Source organism: Coloeus monedula, assembly GCF_965178545.1.
Source record: "Coloeus monedula genome assembly, chromosome: 6".
NCBI classification, from domain to species: domain Eukaryota; kingdom Metazoa; phylum Chordata; class Aves; order Passeriformes; family Corvidae; genus Coloeus; species Coloeus monedula.
In genome coordinates, this window is record NC_138786.1 from 23,003,542 (window position 1) to 23,023,968 (window position 20,427).

Consider the following 20,427-nt stretch of genomic DNA (forward strand, 5'->3'; position numbering starts at 1 on the left):
GTTTTTTTAGCTCAATTCCTGGGTCTTGATGTATCTTTGAAAGAAGTATGTTTGTGCTTGGGGAAGGAAGAAAGAGAAGAGGTGTTGGGATGCTTCCGTTGTGTGCATGTAACCTCACAACCACAACTTAAATGCTTCCATGGTCATTCATGAAATCAGTAGCTGCCAGATACACAGTGCTACCAAAGTGAATATTTCCCCTGTAGAACTCCCAAGGAGAGGCTGCTTTTGGCTGCTCCTAATGTTTTCCTCTGTGTAATAATATATATTATATCTGTCAGAGGTGAAATTGTTCTATCAATTCCCAGAGATCTTGAAAGGAAGATGAGATTGTAAAATAACCAAGCCATACATTTTCCTGGGAGTCATGCTTTTGTTTATATTTCTCTACTTTTAAGTGCTAGCAAATAACCTGTATTCAATTTTTTTTTTAGGGTGTCCAAGAAAGGGTTAATCTTTCTGCACCCCTGTTACCTAAAGAAGATCCAATCTTCACATACTTATCACGGAGGCTGGGAAGAAGTATAGAGGAAATAGGTCACCGTATTTATGATGGGCTCATGAAGGTATGAAACTGTAATCTTGCTGGATGCACAAAAAAGAGTGCTGGAAAGGTCTCACAAGATTAGCTACACCTCGTACAAGCAATCAGATGCAGTTTTGCACATGTATTTTTGGTTTACAATTGAGTTTCAAAAGGCAAACTAAGACCATTTTCTGCGAGGCAAGTAGAGGTAGGAGAAGGCATCAGCAAAACCAGTAAATAGATACTTGTTTTCATCTTTAAGGACTTACATAGTTACGTTGTCTGGTAAGCCACATTCATTGCTTTGTCAAGGTAATAAGAGATTTTAAAGAAAAAATACAGGTACTTTAAGAGCAGAGAAGAAACAACAGTACTGTAGAGTGTATGTTTTTGTTGAATGTCTTCCTGCAAAATCTAGGAACCCTGACTGGACTCCAGCTAAGCTGCTGATGCTTAAACTGTTGTTACCTCTCATTTCATCCCATTTTGTATTTTTACCTGCCTGAAATGCAGAAATTCTGTTTCTTTAGTACATTAGTATGCTAGTTCAGTGTTCCTAACCATTGACAACTGTTGCCAAATGACAGCTTTCTGGTAGAAGAGGATGGCTTAGCCCAGCTGAGTACCAACTTTGGTGCTCAGTCTTTCATCCTATAGTAATTAAAGCCCTGATTAACCTTTTAGTTCATGTGTTAGTAGTTAGTACAGTTCATGTGTTTGTCTTTACTGCAGAACTCTTCTTCCTGGGTACTCTATAACATGGCTTCTTTTTACTGGCGAATAAAGAATGAGCCATACCAAGTAGTAGAATGTGCTATGCGTGCCCTTCATTTTTCTTCAAGGTAAGAATTGCTAAGAAGGATTTCTCCTCAGGTTGCTTTTCTAGTCATCCTAATTAGTAAACAGGTTTTGGTTTCTAAGATGGTATCCTAAGGAATAATCCTTGTTACTTGTTCTTGGTCTCTATGTGCTATACTAGGCGTATAAATAATTGAGACATTTTTCTAGCAAGTGATATATTTTAATGTGTGACTGACAAATTAATGTATCCTTGTGCATGATTCTTACACAGTCTGACCTTCCTTTAATGTTAGTTTTTAATTTTTTTCCATTTTATTTTCTTTTATTCTTTTAGGCAAAATAAAGACATTGCACTGGTAAATTTGGCAAATATTTTGCACCGGGCTCACTTCTCTGCAGATGCAGCTATTGTGGTTCATGCAGCTCTGGATTACAGTGACTTCTTTACCAGCTATTACACTTTAGGAAATATATACGCAGTAAATACAATCTTTATTTTCCAAGACTTGAAGAAAATTAAATATTACTTAATCTTTTTGGGTTGGTTTGTAATGCTTTACTCTTACAGTGTGTCTTGTGCTCCATGTGTGTCTCACGTGTAATGCTTAAGATTCTGTCAAGATAGTTTTATTGAAAAGTCTGTCTTTTAGCAAAGGAAACTAAAATAAATTCCAGGAAAATTCTTCTGCAGCCTTTCTTTAATAGATATAGTGGCCTGAGTTTCAGAAATGACAGGCTGCTTGTTACGATAAGTTAAAATTTAGGGTAATGATTTCTTTAAAAACTGAGTATTTTTTAATAAATATTACTGCACAATAGCTAATTCTCTCTCTTGGTCATTCTTCAGATGCTTGGAGAGTACAACCACTCAGTCCTGTGTTATGATCATGCTCTACAGGCCAAACCAGGGTTTGAGCAAGCTGTAAAAAGGAAACATGCTGTCCTATGTCAGCAAAAACTTGAGCAAAAGTTGGAAGCCCAGCATAGGTAACTAAAGTATCCCAGTGGCAATGCATACAATCGAATTTCTGTAGTTCTGTTTCAGTAATTATTTATATTTCAAGAATTGGTTTTAAATCTCTGTATTTCTCTGATTATGCAATAGAATTAGCATAAGAATACTCCAAGAAACATTTGAAAATGTGCAACAGTGTAGGAAAAGGTGATATTCTAGAAAGCATTCAAAGTAAATATATTCTGTTTAATTTTTAAGATCACTTCAGCGAACATTAAATGAATTAAAGGAATATCAGAAGCAGCATGACCATTACCTTAGGCAACAAGATGTTTTAGACAAGTACAAGCTCATCCAGGAGGAACAAATCTTGAGGAACATCATTCACGAGACACAGATGGCAAAAGAAGCTCAATTAGGTACAGCTTTTTAGTGTTCATGCTCATTAAAGCAATGAAATATTGCACGTATTTAGATAAGTGTCAGCATATAACTTCTTCATATATTAAGATGGCCCTGAGTGGCTCTTGTGTTTTGCTTACTAAAACAAGAGGTTGCAATATGTTCTTGAACAGGGAATTTTTTTGAGTCTTTTGCAGTTTCCTCTGGGCTGATAAAGTAAATAAAAAGGGTTGACCAAATTGGGGGCGGAGAAGGTTGACTCTGTGCTGTCTTTGTCTCCTCAGAAACTACACTTCTCTAGTATAAAAAAATACTTTGTGCTTTGCAGGGAACCATCAGATTTGCAGACTGGGCAACCAGCAGCATAGCTTGCACTGTCAGTGGGATCAGCCTGTTCGTTATCACCGTGGAGACATTTTTGAAAATGTGGAATATGTTCAGGTTTGTCTGTGAATTGATACCACCGCACTAAGTTACATCCCATTTGCTTTATTCACAAAATAGTTTCAATTTTTTCAGGGTTGACAAAAGGGCTACATTTTGGGTGTGGTAATTATAGTGAGAAAACTCTTAGTCTCTTTCTTTTCCAGAGTGTAAAGTATTTTAATGCTAGTTCGTTTTGCTATTAATACAAACTGAGTCTGACTGTGAACTGTAGAAGTACAGGGGGTTTACTCTAAAAGGCTTTGTTTTACTTAGAAAAGAGAATTACTTGAATTCAAAAACTTCATTTTAGTCCAAAGCTTTGGTTTCCTATGACTGCGCCAAGAAAATCTGATACAAGAGTACTAAAGTTTTGGAAACAAGGTGTATACTAATACTGAAAATCCAGAATGACAGCTACCTAAGCAACACCTCTGCTGTGTTAGAACTGCAGAGCAGGATTATGGTTTCAGTTCTTTTGCAATGTTGAGTATGTTCTGAAGTTTCCCCTTAACTAGTTTAAGAAATAGGAATATTTATTTTTAATTTTGCTGTTGTCTTCTTGATTGTTTTTCCTATTAGAGTAATTATGAATTCAGATTATTGAGATAATTCTCAGTGAATCTTAGTAATTCTGACTTGATCTCGAGGTGTGCAATCTAGAGAAGTAGATTTTATTTGTCATCTGTTAGAAATGTTTGCTTGGTACCTTTTAGCATTTTTTTTCTTGATTTGCACTTGTGTTTTCACTGTTGACTTATTTGCAACATGAATATTACTCTTGCATGGTCTGAGTGTATCAAGAGGCTTAAATTCCTGAGCTGTTTTTTTTTTTCTGCTACCCACATTTCAGTTCATCAATGAGGCTTAACATAAGAGAGGAGTGGGGGGAAATAACATGGAGAAATTCAACAAGGAATGTACCATCTCATTTATTAAATTTTGTCTTTCTGTTGTTTCTAGTTTGGTGAAGACTCTTCCACTTCTAGTATGACATCCATAAATTTGGATCTTCATTCAAACCAAAGTGCTCACAGCCAGTCCTTGCAGTCTTCCCCTGTGGCTCATTCTGTCGTTTCGGTGTGGAGTGTGGAATCCAGCAGAGTGAGTGAAGAGGATGAGCTTTGCCCTTTTAAAGAGGAGGGGTGAAAGTGAATCCTCTCCTTGTTTAGCATTTGGGCTACAGTTGTGATGTGTGGCAGCACTGGAGAATGTAGCATTCTGAATTTCCTCAGCATATAAGCATCTCTCTAGTTTCTCTGTATGGTTTCCCATCCTTTGAAACTACTACAGCACAGAGGGAATTGTTCTGTAAACATCTGCTGCAAGTAAAGCAGTACAGCTGAGTAAAGATAGAAATTTAAACTGTTGATGTTAAAAAAAAGATGGAAAAATAATAGTTTTAAAGATCTCTGGGTTTTTTTTTTTCTACAGACTATCCCTTTAGTATCCTTTTTATTATCTTGTTCATTAGAATATTAAAAATGTTGAGAAAATAATAAAAAATAATTCCTTTCCCCCTTAGGAGAAACAGCATATTCTTTGGCCTCAGCGATCAGAGTGCATGAAATCTTTCCCCAAAATTCCCGACCCAGAAGAACTGCCAACTTATTTCTTGCCTCCAGAAAACAGGGGACTCAGGCAAGTATTGATTTTTAAAAGCTGTATTTGTAAATCTTCACACTAATGCCCTAATGAGTATTTTCTTTCTGGAGAGGATGGATGCAGTTAGTAGTCAACAGCAGAGAGGTGTTCAAACCTCTTTCTCTGGCTTTTTCACAGAAGGAAGGCATTTTCCTTGATTGTTGTCTTTGCTGTAACTGTAATAGTCAGATCCAATTTCATGGTGATTCTTCCCTGACTGTTAGCACAAGGTGAACACATAAAATGCAGACAGAATGAGGTTTTAAGCACTAGTCTGAATGTCTTGTGGAGTATGTTAACAAAAAAAATACCTTGAGAGAGAGAATGAGGTGAGTGTCTATTTAATAACTACAGTTAACTGTTGTACATTACATACATCCTCTTAGCTTTAGTTATGATGACAGGAAATGATGAAGACTAGAAAGCACTAAAAAAGGATTAGGAGCAGAAAACTCCAGCTCGTTCTTTTGGGACAGAGATGGAAAATCAGCTTAGTCACGGAAGAGTCAGTAATATTTGTTATTATATAGGATAGAATAAGTGTGTCTGTACTGCAGTAGCTAACTTACATAGATCAATGCAATGTTATAATACCCTAGTCACTTAAATTATAATAGTGGTAGTAAAAAAGCTGTTTTCTTCTACCTAGTTAGTATAATAGTAGTATTGAGCTTGTGTTAAAGGTTCCCATCCACGAACATCCTGCAGCTTCCTTTGGAAAAAAACAGTGTTCAGCTTAGAATGTTCTTTATACATAATTTGGCTACCTCTTGAGGTTTTTGAAATCAAGTTTTAGTGTAGAAAACATCAGCTTTTTTTTGTCACATATCTGTTTAGTCCTAAACTTTATAGAATCCTTACGAGCATAATATGAGAACCTTCTGTTTGTTATTTCTACTGCACTGTTCATTCTTCTTGTTGTTCTGTGCTTCAAAATGGAAAATAAAGACCTTATAAATTACTTTTCAAGGAAAGGGTGGTCTTTGAGTTCTTCATGTTTGCAGCTCATGTCTCGTAGCAGTCTGCAGTACGAGGCTTAGCAGATTCTTGTGTTTGTTTATACGTGATGACGTGCAGCACGTGCTGTTAATTTGTCTTGGTTCTCCTTGTTGCTAGAATCCAGCCAATACTGAATATCCCAAGAGAGACTGCTGAGCATGGAGAAGCACAGGCACCAGATTGTTCTTCCATTACTGATGCTCGTAACAATGAATCTCTAAACATACTGGTCAAGGAACTGGACACTAATCTAGATTTGAAATTCAGGATGCCAGACGATCGAGCACGACAAGTAAGAGATGTTTTCTTGTTGGTTCTCTTCTGGTTTAAAATCCTCCTCTTTACTGCCTTAAAAATGTTACTCAGATAATGAAAGATTCTGATATTTAAAGGTAATCAGTACATCCAAAGAATGTGGGCAAGTTCTTTCTAATAGGAATGGAAAAAGGGTTAACTTGTCGGACTTCTTTCAGATGCTGACCAAAAGCACACAAAATGGGAAATTTAATTTACTCTTTGAAATCACATCTTTCTTTTAAATCTTAACAGTCACTTGATATGATTCATCTTCTTGGGGTTTCCAAGAGCTACTGCATTCTACCAAGCTGGTAACTTCAGGCTGCTATGAGTCCTTCATACTGCATTCTGGAGACTGGTTTCTTTAAATGTTATGTGTTCACATCCTGGTTTTAGTACAGTATCTTTTCTTCCCTTTGCTAAAGAGAAGATTTAAGGAAGCAAGTGTTGAATGGCCCATGTAGATCTTGACTAAAATTTATTCTGTTGTTTGGGGGGAAAAAAAATATCTTTGTGTTCCAGGTTTTGCATTCTCGTGTCAACAATGAAACTGTTACGCTGACGAAGATAGGCATGTTTCTAGATCATGCCATGAAAAAGGTATGTCAGTCTGTCACGTGAGATGAATTCAGAATTCTTACTTGAGATTTGCTTTTATACTTCTAAAGTAGTCAGTGACATACTAGAAATGAGTTTATTCACTACCTGTTACTGAGATGAAACTGACTTAAAAATCCATGTTTACAAGTAAAGCAGAAATACATAGAGAAGTATCTAATTTTGCTTAATGTGGACCAAGCAGCCCTGTAGTTGCTTGTTCTTTTTGGAAGGACACGGAGCAGCAATATATTAGCTAATTCTGGCAGCCATTTGCTTAACTGGGAGAAGTAGCTTGGAACTACTCCTCCGTCTGCCACCCCTTCCTGCATGCCTGCATTTTGCTCTGCCTCCTCCTTCCCACTACCCTGCTTTTCCCTCCACTCTTCCTCCAAGGAAACCAACCCTCTGTCAATCTCCTGTCAGGATAATTAGCACTCCAGGGCAAAGAATGTACCTCTGTATAAAACCCTGTGGAATGCCACCTCCATCTTGCGTGGGGCCTTTGAAAGTCAAATGACAGGAAGCATTGAGAGAGATGTTGACTCTTTCTGACATGTCAAGCTGATATTTCTCAATTTAACTTTCTTGTAGAAGTTGTGTCAAGGTATTATATGTAGATAGTTTTTTAGTCTAAAATCAGTACCATTTACTATGTGCATCTGTCTTAACCAGAAGAAAAATTAGCAGTAGGAGTTGATTCCTATTATTATGTTGTTCAGAGCATGTCTAATGTCTTACTGTGCAGTGCATGAGTATTTTGGTTTTAGCTGTAGTATACTCTGTTGCTGTCATGCTAAAAGCCTGAACTTCTCTGTCTGCTGATGTAACAACAACGTTGTGTCTTACCTGTTCTGCTAATGATAAACTACTTAGAGCAGGAATGTCACAGTTAGTATCTTTATATTGGGAAAGACAAAATGCTAATAACTTGCTGAGGATTTAGGGAGGTCATGTGTGGAGAGTAATTCAGTGAGGAGTTTGGAATGAAGAACATGGAAGTAATGTTCTGTATGTGTTGCTAAACAGGGGTTGTTAATACTCTTGAAATCACAGATTATGTGAGGTATTCCAAACAGAGAATATTATATTATGTTGATATCTTCCAGTTTATCTAGAGCCATAGTTAGAACCCTTCTGTGTGAAGGGTTTTTTAAAGCCTGAAACAAAAAAATCTTCTTACTGATTAACTCAACACAGTATTACTGTTTTGCTTCCTTAATCCTAGCTGCATGTTTCCTACTCAGGCATGCATTTGGGCTTCAGACATGTAGGTAGGACTGGATATCCATTTCAGGTGTTGCTTTTTTACTGTAAATGTTTTGTAGAATTTAGTAACACAGAACGATGAAAATACTTAAAACTAGAACATGTTTCTAAATAATTTCAAAGTGCATCTGAAAATGGATGTTTTGCCTACCTCTGTCAACCTGTCAGTATTTTTATATTTTGCTATTTCTCCTCTAGGGTGAGTGCTTGTTTTTGCTGTTACAGGTTAAAGAGGAGGAAGGAACATTCAAGGTGTATTTGACACTTCCTCCATTCTTTCACCTGCCCTCACTTCCTGCTTACTGTTTTACAATCTTTAAATGGTATCTAATGCCTGCCAGTTGTCAACTTTCATAAGACAAATAGGTAACTAAATCTAAGAAAAAACAACTCTGAAACCCTAAATTGACAGGGAAAGGTAATGTTGGACACAGGACCTGGAAGCACATCTAACTATAATTTAATAGCTGCCTGACTTTCAAATTCTAGCGTTTTACATGGATATGTGTTTGTATAATTTTAAGACTCTGAAGTGGCTTACAAGCATTGCTTCCTGTAGTGAACTATTATCACTTGTATATTTTAAGGGATTTTGTGGTTGTGATACAAAGTATTCATGTGATTAGTGTGTGAGCAACAGCTGCTACTAAATTACAGTTCAGCCTGTAAATCGTGTCCGTTTGAGTAGAATGGAGCAGACTGAGTAATCTGCTAATAGTCACAGCGAAATCTAATTTGTATCTAGTTAACAAAGTAGTATGCAAGACTGAGTTCTGTTTGCTTCTTATTAAAAAGCAGGCATTGTCTTCCTGAGACACCTCTTTGTAGGTGTTTTTATCCTTTTCCCTGACTCTCCTATAGCCAGAAGATCCTCTATGGCTTGTGCTTAATGAAGCTGGATTGTACTGGCGTGCAGTTGGAAATAGCACCTTTGCTATCACCTGTTTGCAAAAAGCATATAATTTGGCTCCACATGAGTATCAGGACATCCCTCTGGTCAATCTTGCTAACCTCTTGTTTCATTATGGTCTTCATTCGGATGCCAGCAGGCTCCTGCTGAAGGCTTTGGCCATCAATGCCTCTGAGGTAAGATGATGAGGTTTGTGTTTGCTCAGCAGTGAATGTTTTCCCTCATTATTTTCTAAATACATGTTACTTGTGCTTACTCTGCATGCAGTTCATCTTCCAGCTTGTGATTTGCAATGGATGTTAATTTTCATATGAACTCTTGACTGCATTGGGGGTGATGCTGATTGTTGAGAGTATAAACATCTTGACAGACTTTTAGTCTCCCCAAACCTGTATTATTAACAATGCCTCCAAGGAATTTAATCCTGGTGTTTGGCAACATTTTAACCTAAAACAGAGCTCTGTCAAGCTGTCAGCCTTGTATCTTGATTCTTAAAACCCTTAAAGTAGCATATACATCACCAAGATTTTTGACTCTATAGACATCTTTCTGTGATGCTTGACTTTTTATCTGTACTGTTTTATTTGTCCCTAGGTTTTATCTCTATACGTAGAGGAAAACATGTTCTAGTTGTTTGGTGGCTTTACTTCCATCCATAGATTCAAACCAGGTTTTGTATTTCTGAACAGCAGCATTATAAACATTCTGTAGGTTGTCACCTATGTCAGATAGACAGTTTCTGTATAAACTGTTTGAACTACTGGACTGGGCAGAAGTTGTGAAGAGGAAGGGGGGAGGAATAGCATAGCAGGGAACACCTTTTCTCTAGCAGGTAATTTTGGTCTTATATTTGACACGCTTCAGTAAGAAGTTCAAGTGACTTTCCTGTGCTTCTGCCTCTCTAGTTAGATTAACAGAGTTTAAACCTACCAGGGCACCAGTCACCTAGCACATAAGAAAGCTAAAAACAGAATAAGCATGTTCAGTGTAGCATTCAGAAACAAATTTTCAAGTGTTGGAAAGGAATGTGGTCCATTTGGGTGGCAGGTAAGAGTGCAAAAAGCAACTACAGAAAGAACTATGCTTGAGTGATATGCCTTAGTAAGAACACTTGAAAACACAGCCTTGGAGGGGAGGAACCTAGGAGTCCTTAGGACCATGCTGTGTGAGTAGGGCTTTTCTTCAAAAATATTAGCAAATCCTGCCTCGTTATAGTAATGCTTGCTCCTGTTTCTTTCAGGTGTACTCAGTCCTGTAATACCTATTGTACCAGAAAAACTAGCAGGAGACATTGTACTTGCATGGTGTTTCCTGGAGTATAATGGAAAGTAAATACAAATTAAAATTATTTACAGCTACTGGGAGAAAAAGATGTGCTCTATCAGCAAAAGCTGTTAAAAAGAAAAAAAATCCTGTTGCTCAGCTTGCACTGTTTTCTGAATGCTGTTTAGTAATACAAGCTGAGTTGGAAAAATCTTCAGCTACTGATTAGTCTTCACATTTTTAGATAATCAATGTAAAAAACTGTTTCAGTGGGAAAAACGACTGCTAAATTACAATGCTGTAGTCATTATTCTACAATTGTACTGTTAATTGCAGCAAATTATTTTGTCCAAGTGAAAGACTTTTCAGTCAACCAACAAATGTAATGCTTTACTATGTCTGTACTAAAGTGTTGAGTTCTACCCAGTGAAAAAGGTGTTTATAATCTTTACTTTGCAAAAAAAATACATATTTTAGGGATACTAGCCAAAAGCAGTAGACAAAAATATTGTTTTACAAAGACTTTAAAGGCATAAATGTGTGCCCCTAAGCTAATGTGACACTGGTGTCTTCAGTAACCTAGTTTTGCTAAGGTAAATTTGAAGACTTTTGGCAAATGCATGCATCTGTCCTGCTAGAACACTAGTACTATTTTTACTTTTTTTACGGACTTTTAATGATTCTAAATTGTCTTCAAGCATTTCAGTTTAGTTCTTTGGTGTTCTCTGAAGTAAGCATTATGTTTCTGATGGTTATAAGTAAGTTTTTAATGCTTCATTTCAGTCAATGTGTGTTTAACAGCTGGTTTTTTATTGTAGAAAGATGGAATTCCTAAACCCTATGGCAAAACAGCTTTCATTTAGCATCAATGCATCAAGCTGTTAGTTCTCCATTGTAAGACTAGGCAGTGCCTGTTTAAGAAGTTTTCTAAATTCTTTGCCACCAAATTTGGGAGGGTGTGACTTGACAAGGGTTTTTCCTAGTTGGCTTTAATCTTAAACAGTGAGCATGCTTACGCTGCAGTGTGTCACTTTTGTCTTTACAGCCCCTGACATTTTTGAGCCTAGGAAATGCATACCTGGCTCAGAACAACATCAGTGGAGCGCTGCAGGCCTTCAGACAAGCACTGGATTTGACAACCAAGTGCTTGGAGTGTGAAAGCAGCCTGAAGATGATCCGCTGTTTGCAGTTTTATCCTTTTCTGTACAACATCACCTCTTCTGTGTGCAGTGGTAAGCAACTGCTGAAAGATGGACCACAAGTCAAATAATGTCTGTTTGCCTTGGGTGTTGCATCTTTTCTTTTTCCAAGTTTCCACCCTTTTGCTTTACAGTGCTTTCCACCTTTAAGGACCAAGGTTGAGACGCTGCTGTTAATGGAAAAGTTACAGTCCATTAAATAATTGCTCGAGGATGACTTCTTAAATGTCTAGAGGGCTTCCACTAAGTGCAAATTACTTCCTGACTGTCAGTAATACCTTAACAGCAACACCAATACCTCTTACTCATAAACAAGGCATGCTGGATTCAGTTTTTATGGAAGTGCACATCTACTGCTAGGCTGCTCAGCAGCCCCTTTGTACATCCCTTCAGATCTTACAGTCAGATGGATTTGTTTTCTTAAAGCTGAACAATTTGATGAAGAGCAGTTTAGTTTTAATTCATATCCTTTCAGTGTGTTCAGTACTTTGGTCATCATTTTCTAGAGTTCAGTCTTCAAGGAATAGACTGTCTTGTGTCAGCATTATATTATTTATGTGGGACCTGTGATCACTGCTCTTAACACTCAAAAAATCTGTAAGAATGACCTCGAATTCAATCTCTCCTCAAAAAATACTTTAAAATATTTTTAATAGAACGATTTCTTGTCATAAATGGCTACTTATATTTAAAAAAAAATAATAGCTTTTGGAGATGGAATACTTTCGGAGATTTTATTCAATCCCACTGAATATTTTCAGTACTTTGTCTGTACTTGAATATGGCTAATATGATACTTAAGAGCAGTCTTGAAGACAATTTATTAATATATTTTCTAATAGCTTCTCTCTCAAATTGTTACTAAGGTATCTTTCCACCTAATATTTTCTTTACTTTTGAGTGTAAACCTCACCAGAGAAATGCTTGTGATTTTTAGCATTGCTAGGACTTCCTCTGAGGGTTTGGGGTTTCTTTAAATTCCCTCTCCACTGAAGAGACATGGAGAAACCTCCTCTGATTTAGCATCTAGAACTGTGCTGTCTAAACATAGATGAGAGGCCATCCTATCTCCTGGTACAACATGGATGATGCCATAGTAGGTGAAATTCCAGGACTATTCCATTAGAATAATACTACTTTCTATGGCCCTGTACATTTTGCTCTGATTGAGAGCCCATCAGCTGTGCAGAGAAATAAATGAGTGCTGTTTGGCTAAGTGGGCTGTAGGGAGTGGTGCCACAGCCCAGCTGATGGGTGTCTTGCTGATGTCCATAGTGTCAACTCCTATGCTGGTACCTCCCAATGAATCTCTTAACTTCAGATTGCCCTTCTTAGAAAAATCCTACTAGATACTGTAAGCAGTAATGGAACTTGCACATTTCATCACAAGAGACACTTACACTGTTCTAGAAAAATCAGTGTTTGTTTACTTTTAATTAAGATCTTTAAAAAGTCTGTAACTCACAAGGTTAAAGTTATTCCAGTCAAATCTTAGTCGTAGCTGCCTCATTTTGAAGTTAAGTAGAAAGCAATTTAAAAGTACATTCACAGAACAGAAATGGTAACAAGCAATGGTTGTATCTGAACTCCAAAGTTATCTTTGACATCTTTTGTTTTATATGCTTTTCTTCCTTAAATTTGTCATAATGTGGTTTGGTTGATTCTTGGCTTCTTTCTGCTTTGGTTCCTGAGGCAGGATGTTCATTTAGGCATCAGCTGTTACAGCATCTGCTGTTTAGGAAGTTTGTATTTCTTGAATGTGTGGGAAAACCCATATCAAAAGTGCTTATGAGAAAAGTTTTATCTTTCCTTTTTTTTCCAGCTTGGCCACAGGTTAGCAAAGTGAGCATGAATATGTTCATCTGGTACACTGGGGTTGGGTTTTGTTCATTAAGGAATCTGTGAAGCTGCTAAATAAAGAGGGAGCTGAATATGCCTTAGTTTGTTAATGTGCTCATTGAATTTCAGTATTCCATTATTTAAGTATTTTACTCTGTATTTATATTTTTTGCCTTTTTCTGGGACTCTTCTTATCTTAATGTTTATTTTTCATTTTTATTTATAATATCTTCTAGTTCATGTTTTGTTTTAGTTCAAGAAATCTGAAAATATGAACCTGACAAATACTGTAAATATTCTTTGTACATTCTTGTGCAGAGTGTAAAATAAACGAACTGGTTAATTCAGCCTTGATGATGATTTGCGGTTTAAGTCAAAACTCAGAATTGAAAAACAGAAAGGTAGCTTTACCTATATTATTTGCATAAGGTTTGGGGAAAAACCTTTTTTCCCCCACTGTAAACTTCAACTGACTCAAGAGGAACCTTGACAGACTATATGAAGGTGAGGTGAAGTCTCCAAAACCAGAATGATTTCAAGAATGTGTACTCAGAAATAACGTTGCACACTTAAAAGTATCCTGAAATTTTGGAAATCTTCTGTTGACCCTTCAGTCCGAGGAAAACAGTTGAAAAGAGATTGTTATTATTCACTTGATGGCATGTCATAAAGTATTTGTGTCCTTTGAGATCGATACCTTATGCTGCAAAATTTACCAAGAGCTTGGAATGTCAGATGTTTCTCTGGTTTAATATCTTGTTTTGATGAGCATTCCTTCAGTATTTCTGAAAGTAACAGCAGTAGGCTTCCTGTGCTTTGGGTTGTAGGCCCATGTGATAGCTGTGTTTTTGCTTCGCCTGTCAAAAGCCTCTGTTCATGAAAACTGAACTAAGTAGCGAGACATGGAATTCCTTGCTCTGCTGCCGTGAGCCATTGGCAGAATCCAGCAAATGGTCAGTGGGAATTATATGCTAGCATGAGATGGAATATGGGATCAAAAATCTGAATTCATGGCCTGATTTTTGATTACAGTATGTGCTTGGTGTTTATTTCAAATAAGTGAAATAGGCATTTTCTCAAGCATGTTGGGGTGTTTGCTGCTAGCACAGGACTTGGGAAGTGTGACACACTAATGCTGACTTGTTGGATGCTTGCTTACATGCTCCTGTCTGTACTGCTGCCTGGTACTGTTTTTTAGTAACTTACTTCTGGTATAGATAATTTATGTTTTAAACCTAAGTCATTTCATGCACATGAGAATGAGAATTAAAAATCTTAGACCAATGCTTTCCTATTTAACTTTTGCCTCCTGTATTCAAATTTATATAAAAGTTTGTTTTCATTGTAAAAGAATTTCTAAATCTGCAGAGGTTATTGGTGGGGTTTTTTTCATATGGAGGATGTGTGTGAAGTGTCCAAAGATATTCCAACCCTATCACCCGTGGGCAAGTATTTTAGACAGCTGCAGGAGTTCAGTCAGTTGCATCTGATACAGATGCTCTACAGCAAGAGTCCACATAGTGCCTGATTCTCAAATACCTGACAGAACAGTTTGAAGACTTCATTCTTCCAGTGTTACCCTGTGGTGATCCTTCCAGAGGTGACTTGGCAGTATTGAGGGTGTTGCTACATCATCTGTTAGGTTACTGGTGAGTCAGTTCCTGAAGCAGGTTAAGAAACTTTGTGTTGCTTGACAGATAACTTCAGCAGCCATGTCTGACACACAAATAACAGGACCAAGAGACATGTGTTAACAAGTGTAAAAAGCTTAATGTGAAAAACAGGGCCAGCTCTCAGAGGTCCAGAAATTAAGTAGTTGGGCTGCTTATTAAGCTAGTAGAGAAAGCCAGTATCATTTTTATCTGATACTGAATGGTACATTGCCAAGATTTGTCTTGCACACTTTATGGCTTAAAATATTGCAAGTAGCTTTTATCAGGTATTAAGGTCTGTAGAGGACTGTCCAACTATGGGATTGTTCCTGTGGCACTTCCCTGGCTGATGTAAATATTCAGATGTTGCCAAGTCTTATTAAAAAGGTTACAGAATATGAGAACCATATTTTTAGTGTCATGGTCAGCTGGCCACTGAAACATTCTGATTTGTTAATTGGTGTTGGATAAGACTTTACCTTCTATGTGTAAACAGAATTGTGTTGCCTGGGCAAACAGAAGTCATTTGTGCTCATAATATTTTTATCTGACTAAGCATCTACCTCTGACTCACTGCTCCATTTTGTTATGAGCTCATGCACTTCACATTCTTTTAGACAAGACCAAAATTCAAAATCTTATTAATAGACTGTTGCTATTCAAAACATGAAGCATGACTTGTTTCAAGCTTCGAGTCTCACTGTCTTTCATCCTTGGCAGGATAGTGCTTTTACAAAAGGCTTCGTGTTGCTCTGTGTAAAGTCAAGGGAGTGTGAGTTCATTAGGAATGTATGTGCATACCATCGGGAAACCTGAATCCTTGTAGGTAGAGGGAGTGTTTGTGAAAGCAGTTCATCCTTCTTCCTCAGTGCGAGTTCTGTAATACGGATCCGCTTTAGCCGTGGATTTAGTGCCCTCTTGTGGTACCAATACTCTGTGCCGCATGAAATCAAAACTCCTGGTTTGTTCTATTTCCCCTTAAAATAAAACACGGGAAAGGTGTTTCATCTTATATGTGTATGGATTTTCCTTTATCCCCCAGCACTTAGGTTCTTACAAGTTAAAGTTAATAAGCTTAGACCTTTAAGCAAATTGACCTAAAGGGGAGACGTTGACCTGAAAGGAGAATCTCTTCTTGAAACTCTAATAGTAAGCTTATGACAGATTAAATAACTTCCTTAAGTCAACATCCCAGTTTAAGCCTCTGACTCTAGTTTGACAGCTGCAATCACCTCAAGTTCCTATAGTGATTTGAGGTGCACAAACATTAAGCAAAAGTGTCACATAATTTTCTTTCCAATAGTGTGTTAAGATACAGGGATGTGAAATACTTTGCATTTTTAAATGCACCTTTCACTTAACTCAGTTATTCCCTACCAGTTATGACTGACTTGAAAGTCCCAGCAACAGGTTGCCGAATTTTGGTTCCGTTTCCTACAGCATGAGGTCCTTTTAGACATTTATATCATAATAGTAGTTTCCTCCTTCTCAAGCTGCTGTATCTTGTTTGTCCAAGGAATGCTTATCACTTACACTGTTAATGGTGTTACATTAACATTAATGGGGTAAACATCCCCTAAGATGTTTACTCTTGGAACAAAGGATATTGAGCTTAGTTCAAAATTTAATTGTGTTTTAGTTGAAGCAGAAGGCCAGAATCCATACCACTTTTATGGGATTCTGAACTGAGCACTTCTGTATGTTGGAAGTTCAACTTTTTCTCATCTTGATTTGCATATTAGAGCACAGAATTCATGAGTGTTCCTGAAGCTTATTGAGAATACCACATATATTAGTACTCTTATTTATCTGACAGTGTGTGACAAAGGGTGGGATCTGTGGCCATTCGTTTCTCTGTTGCTTTTACTGTCTCTCTTGCCTTATGGTAGTGTTCATTTGTATGAACAGAAGAGTCAACACCAGTATGGTTTTTAAACAAGCAGAATTCTATGAAGCGTGTGAACAGCTTGTCAGAGCTCTCAGAAACACATCATAGCAATAATTTACCTTGGTCATTTAGCAGTAGCATAGAGAAAGTGGGTTCTGCGTGAAATAGTGGCAGTTCTAAAATCATTGTTATTCTTTGAAGTTAAATACTCAATTGCATGTTGCTGCCCTGTACATGCACAGGAGTGCACCCGTGTGCCTGTTGTTCACCTTGCCAGTTCCACCTGGAATCTGAAAATCAAGCTGGAGTCTTTCTCCCTCTGGCAGCCAAGCATCTCTAGCAGTGAAGATCATACAGTGACAGTCCTGCAAGATCTGGTGGGTGCCATGCAAGTGGACTCTAGGTCACCATATTTGGGTTCTGTGGTGCTAAAGGAGTAAGAGGAGTTTGTACTTTTGTAGAGTGAAAACAACTTGCAGAATGCAGGCAGGTGGGAGCTGCGGAGAATGAGGACTGCTTTTTGTCCTGGTAGAAGCCAACATCCCTGGGGAGTGGGGGTGGCAGGAAATGTCCAATGTGCTTCTGAGTGGAAGATCTTGGAGAAATCCGTGTGAGAATGTGCTCTGTGAGAATAATGTGACCCAATTATTTTGGGTTTGTGCTACTGTTTCTGCACTGCTAGCCCAGTAAGGGAAGAAGCAGTTCCCACAGTCCACTTTTGTTGCAGTAATCTTAGAATATTAGTGATGTGATCTTGAAGATAGTTGACCAGATGCAAGCTTCTTGATGCTTTTCAGTCCTTGGAGCCTGATTTATAAATCATATCTTTCCCTGGAAAGTCTTCATCTAGTGTGCCTTGAGTGGCTGAAGGAAGTTGAAAGTGAATGACCTTGCCCTAATACCCCTGTGCCAAGCTCACTTTGAAACCTGTCTTTACTTTCCATGTATTTTTCTTGTCAAAACTATGTAAAAGATGTATAGATTGAGATTCTTAAATTGAAAAATGAAAGAATGTGGTGCTACATTAAACGTGGCATTTGTAGCTACACCAGTATCCAAAGGCTGCGTACCCACTGCTCATGCACATTGCTTCCAAGCTGCTGCTTGCTGGAAAGCCATTAAGAATTTAAAGGTTTCTGTAAACAATGCGTGCTTCCTTAAGTATATCTCTAATGCTCAGATGTCATTCTCTTTTGCATGTGTTAAATATACTGATGGGTGAGTTTGTTCTGCAGCTTCTTTCACCATGCAAAGTATGTCTTGCTATCTTACATACATGGCCTGCTTGTTTCCTGCATGGCAGTGTACTGACAGCTTCTCCCAGCAGTCATGAGTCTCACTTTGCATCATGCTCTGTTAAGAATGTTACCTGCAGCGTTTAGTGTTCTGGATCCGTTCTGTCTCTTCCCAAGATCAGAAGGCCATCGGCTAGCAGAGGGGGGAGAGGAGAAAATCATGGCCTCAGCTGCAGGAGTAACTGAAGAAATGAGAATTGCACTATGGAAGGGAATTTAGAACTGTAGGGGAATTCAATGAGAGTTCACTGATGCAAAACCATTCAATATGAAGAAATAGCAGTACAGTATTAAACTAAATATAATGTGACATTTCCCATTTTTATCTGCCTTTACAGTGCAAAAGATTCTTCTTCATACATTACTGGGATCCTTCCTTTACCTGAGCAATAGCTACATGTTCATGTAGGAGGAGGAGAAATGTCAGGCATTGCTGGAAGGGAAAAGATTCTCTTTCCAACTAAATTTTTCAAAACTTGATACCTTCAGTTATCAGATGTATTAACATTTCTCTGCAATGTGTGTGGTGCTTTTTTGTGACAAGAATGTTGAGAAAATGAGAAGTTTATGACTGCCTGTGTCTTCCTCTCTGTTTGAGAGGCTGTCTTTGCCAGTGGCAGTTACTTACATGTATCTGCTAAAATTTCTTACTGAATCTTAATTGGGTGCACCTCCTAGAGCTGGACCTATTTTAAAAGTTCCAACAACTGCGTATGTTCATCAGCCTTTTTAGGAAGAAGAGTAATTCCCCAGCTACATCTGCAGGAGAGGTAGTTTTACAAACATATTTATAGTTGAGCTGTACACACTGAATTAATGACTTTGTTAAAGCATGTTTGGAAGAGAAAAGAACATGTGGTCCCCACATATGGGAAAAGTGACAATATGTAGTTTAGTGTCATTAGCAGCTGGCCAAGACCTTGAAGGCTGTATTCACTTGGCTTAAATCTGAGAACTTGTAAAGTGATGATGTGTAGCCTCAGCCTGTAATGAGTCATGTGGAGGTTGTCTCAAAGCAGCGTGCAATGCCATGTGCTCAGATTGAAATGAGCACTGCATGCTGAGCCATGGAGTGCCAGGCACTTAACTACCCTTGATCTGTCTGCTTTATTGATTTGTTTTTTCCTTTTAAGGTTGGTTGCCTGGTTCATGTGAGTTTGTGTTGTGCTCTGACTGTCCTCAAAGCTTTAAATCTATCATCTGTTCTGGCTACTAGAGACTGAAACTAGGACAGTTCAGCATTTCCCTAGAGAAAGAGATTGAAGCTTCTTGAATGTAGCCATTTTGGGGAGAAGGGACATTCTTCCAAAAGTTTCTAGTCTTTCTGCAGTAGCTATTCTATGACTTTGTACTGTTCTGTCAATGTGAAGAGAGTGTTTTCTTGTTGAATTCTAATCTAGGGTGGTTGGCAGTATTCTTGTCAAACAACCTTCTGCAGATATTCCTTACTTAAGAAAAGACTAATCTGCTTCTTGATCATCATTCTGTCAACACCAGGATTTTTTTTTTTTTAAATCCTATTTACAGCAGCAGTTCTGCTTTTTAATGGATTTGTGTAGGATGTGCCCTGTCAGGCAAACTGCCATGCACTTAAAAGCTCTCTTAGGTTAGTAAGGGACAGGCTTACCTGACCAGTTAACACACTGGTTTGCTGTTTGAGCATGTCAGTACCTCTGCTTTGATGTCCAGTTAGGGGGAGCAGTTGCATGGATATCTATTCCAAACAAATCTCTAAATTGTCGTGGATCGAGTCTGACTCATAATCTGCTCTTGCTGAGCAGTATAACCTAGTGAAGAGATATGCAGATAAACGTAAATACAGCTTATCAAAATATTTTCTCAAAATAAAAAACATGGAATCATGTGCCTGTGGTATATTGTTTAAATTCCAGTATATGGTGCAAACTTTACAGACAGAGTGGTAATCAAAAGACATACATAAGACCTTTCCTTGGCTTTGGAGTTTCAACCCCTTGCGTTCAGAGAAGTGGGAAGCTAACAGTAACCCACAGTGGAGTTGTTGACTCCTGTAGATTTTAACTATATGATGCCATTTCTCAGTAGTAGGTTACTGTTTTACTTAAAATCCTTTTTAGACTTGAGTTCGTAGATACTTAGGATCTGTTGGAATCTACAAAATATGTGATGTTTAGCATAATAGATTGGTGGAAAAAAAGAAAAGATTAGAAAGAGGGAAAAAAAATGCAGGCCACTGTAGGCTTTGCTTATGCTAATGATACTTAAACTAAGAATTTTCTTTGGCTTAATTATAAACAGATTTCACAATTGTGCTGTGTACAGGAGTCTAAATATTAGTTATTTAATATTCACAGCATGCCTTATATTGTGATCTACTGTGGGTGAGTGTTTATTGTTAAGAAATTCGTAAGTAACTATTTTCTTATCTACAGTAAAAAAATCTGGCCCAAGGAGCAGTCACTGAGGACAAGCCTTTGTCTTCAGAAGTT

General features: G+C 37.8%; 1 protein-coding gene across 2 annotated transcripts in view; it reads left to right on the plus strand.

The window, feature by feature from the left end:
* TTC17 (tetratricopeptide repeat domain 17) overlaps nucleotides 1-20,427 on the plus strand; it is a gene marked incomplete at its 5' end in the record, with an annotated part of 56,498 nt that overhangs the window by 17,192 nt on the left and 18,879 nt on the right. Inside the window, 12 exons of one of the 2 annotated variants that reach the window (XM_082284105.1) lie at nucleotides 435-566; nucleotides 1,259-1,368; nucleotides 1,662-1,806; nucleotides 2,175-2,314; nucleotides 2,541-2,701; nucleotides 3,013-3,125; nucleotides 4,071-4,211; nucleotides 4,633-4,748; nucleotides 5,868-6,042; nucleotides 6,570-6,647; nucleotides 8,775-8,999; nucleotides 11,132-11,318. In XM_082284105.1, the coding sequence (XP_082140231.1) occupies nucleotides 435-566; nucleotides 1,259-1,368; nucleotides 1,662-1,806; nucleotides 2,175-2,314; nucleotides 2,541-2,701; nucleotides 3,013-3,125; nucleotides 4,071-4,211; nucleotides 4,633-4,748; nucleotides 5,868-6,042; nucleotides 6,570-6,647; nucleotides 8,775-8,999; nucleotides 11,132-11,318 (1,723 nt within the window). The remainder of the gene's footprint in view (nucleotides 1-434; nucleotides 567-1,258; nucleotides 1,369-1,661; nucleotides 1,807-2,174; nucleotides 2,315-2,540; nucleotides 2,702-3,012; nucleotides 3,126-4,070; nucleotides 4,212-4,632; nucleotides 4,749-5,867; nucleotides 6,043-6,569; nucleotides 6,648-8,774; nucleotides 9,000-11,131; nucleotides 11,319-20,427) is intronic. The other variant, XM_082284106.1, reaches the window with a different exon arrangement.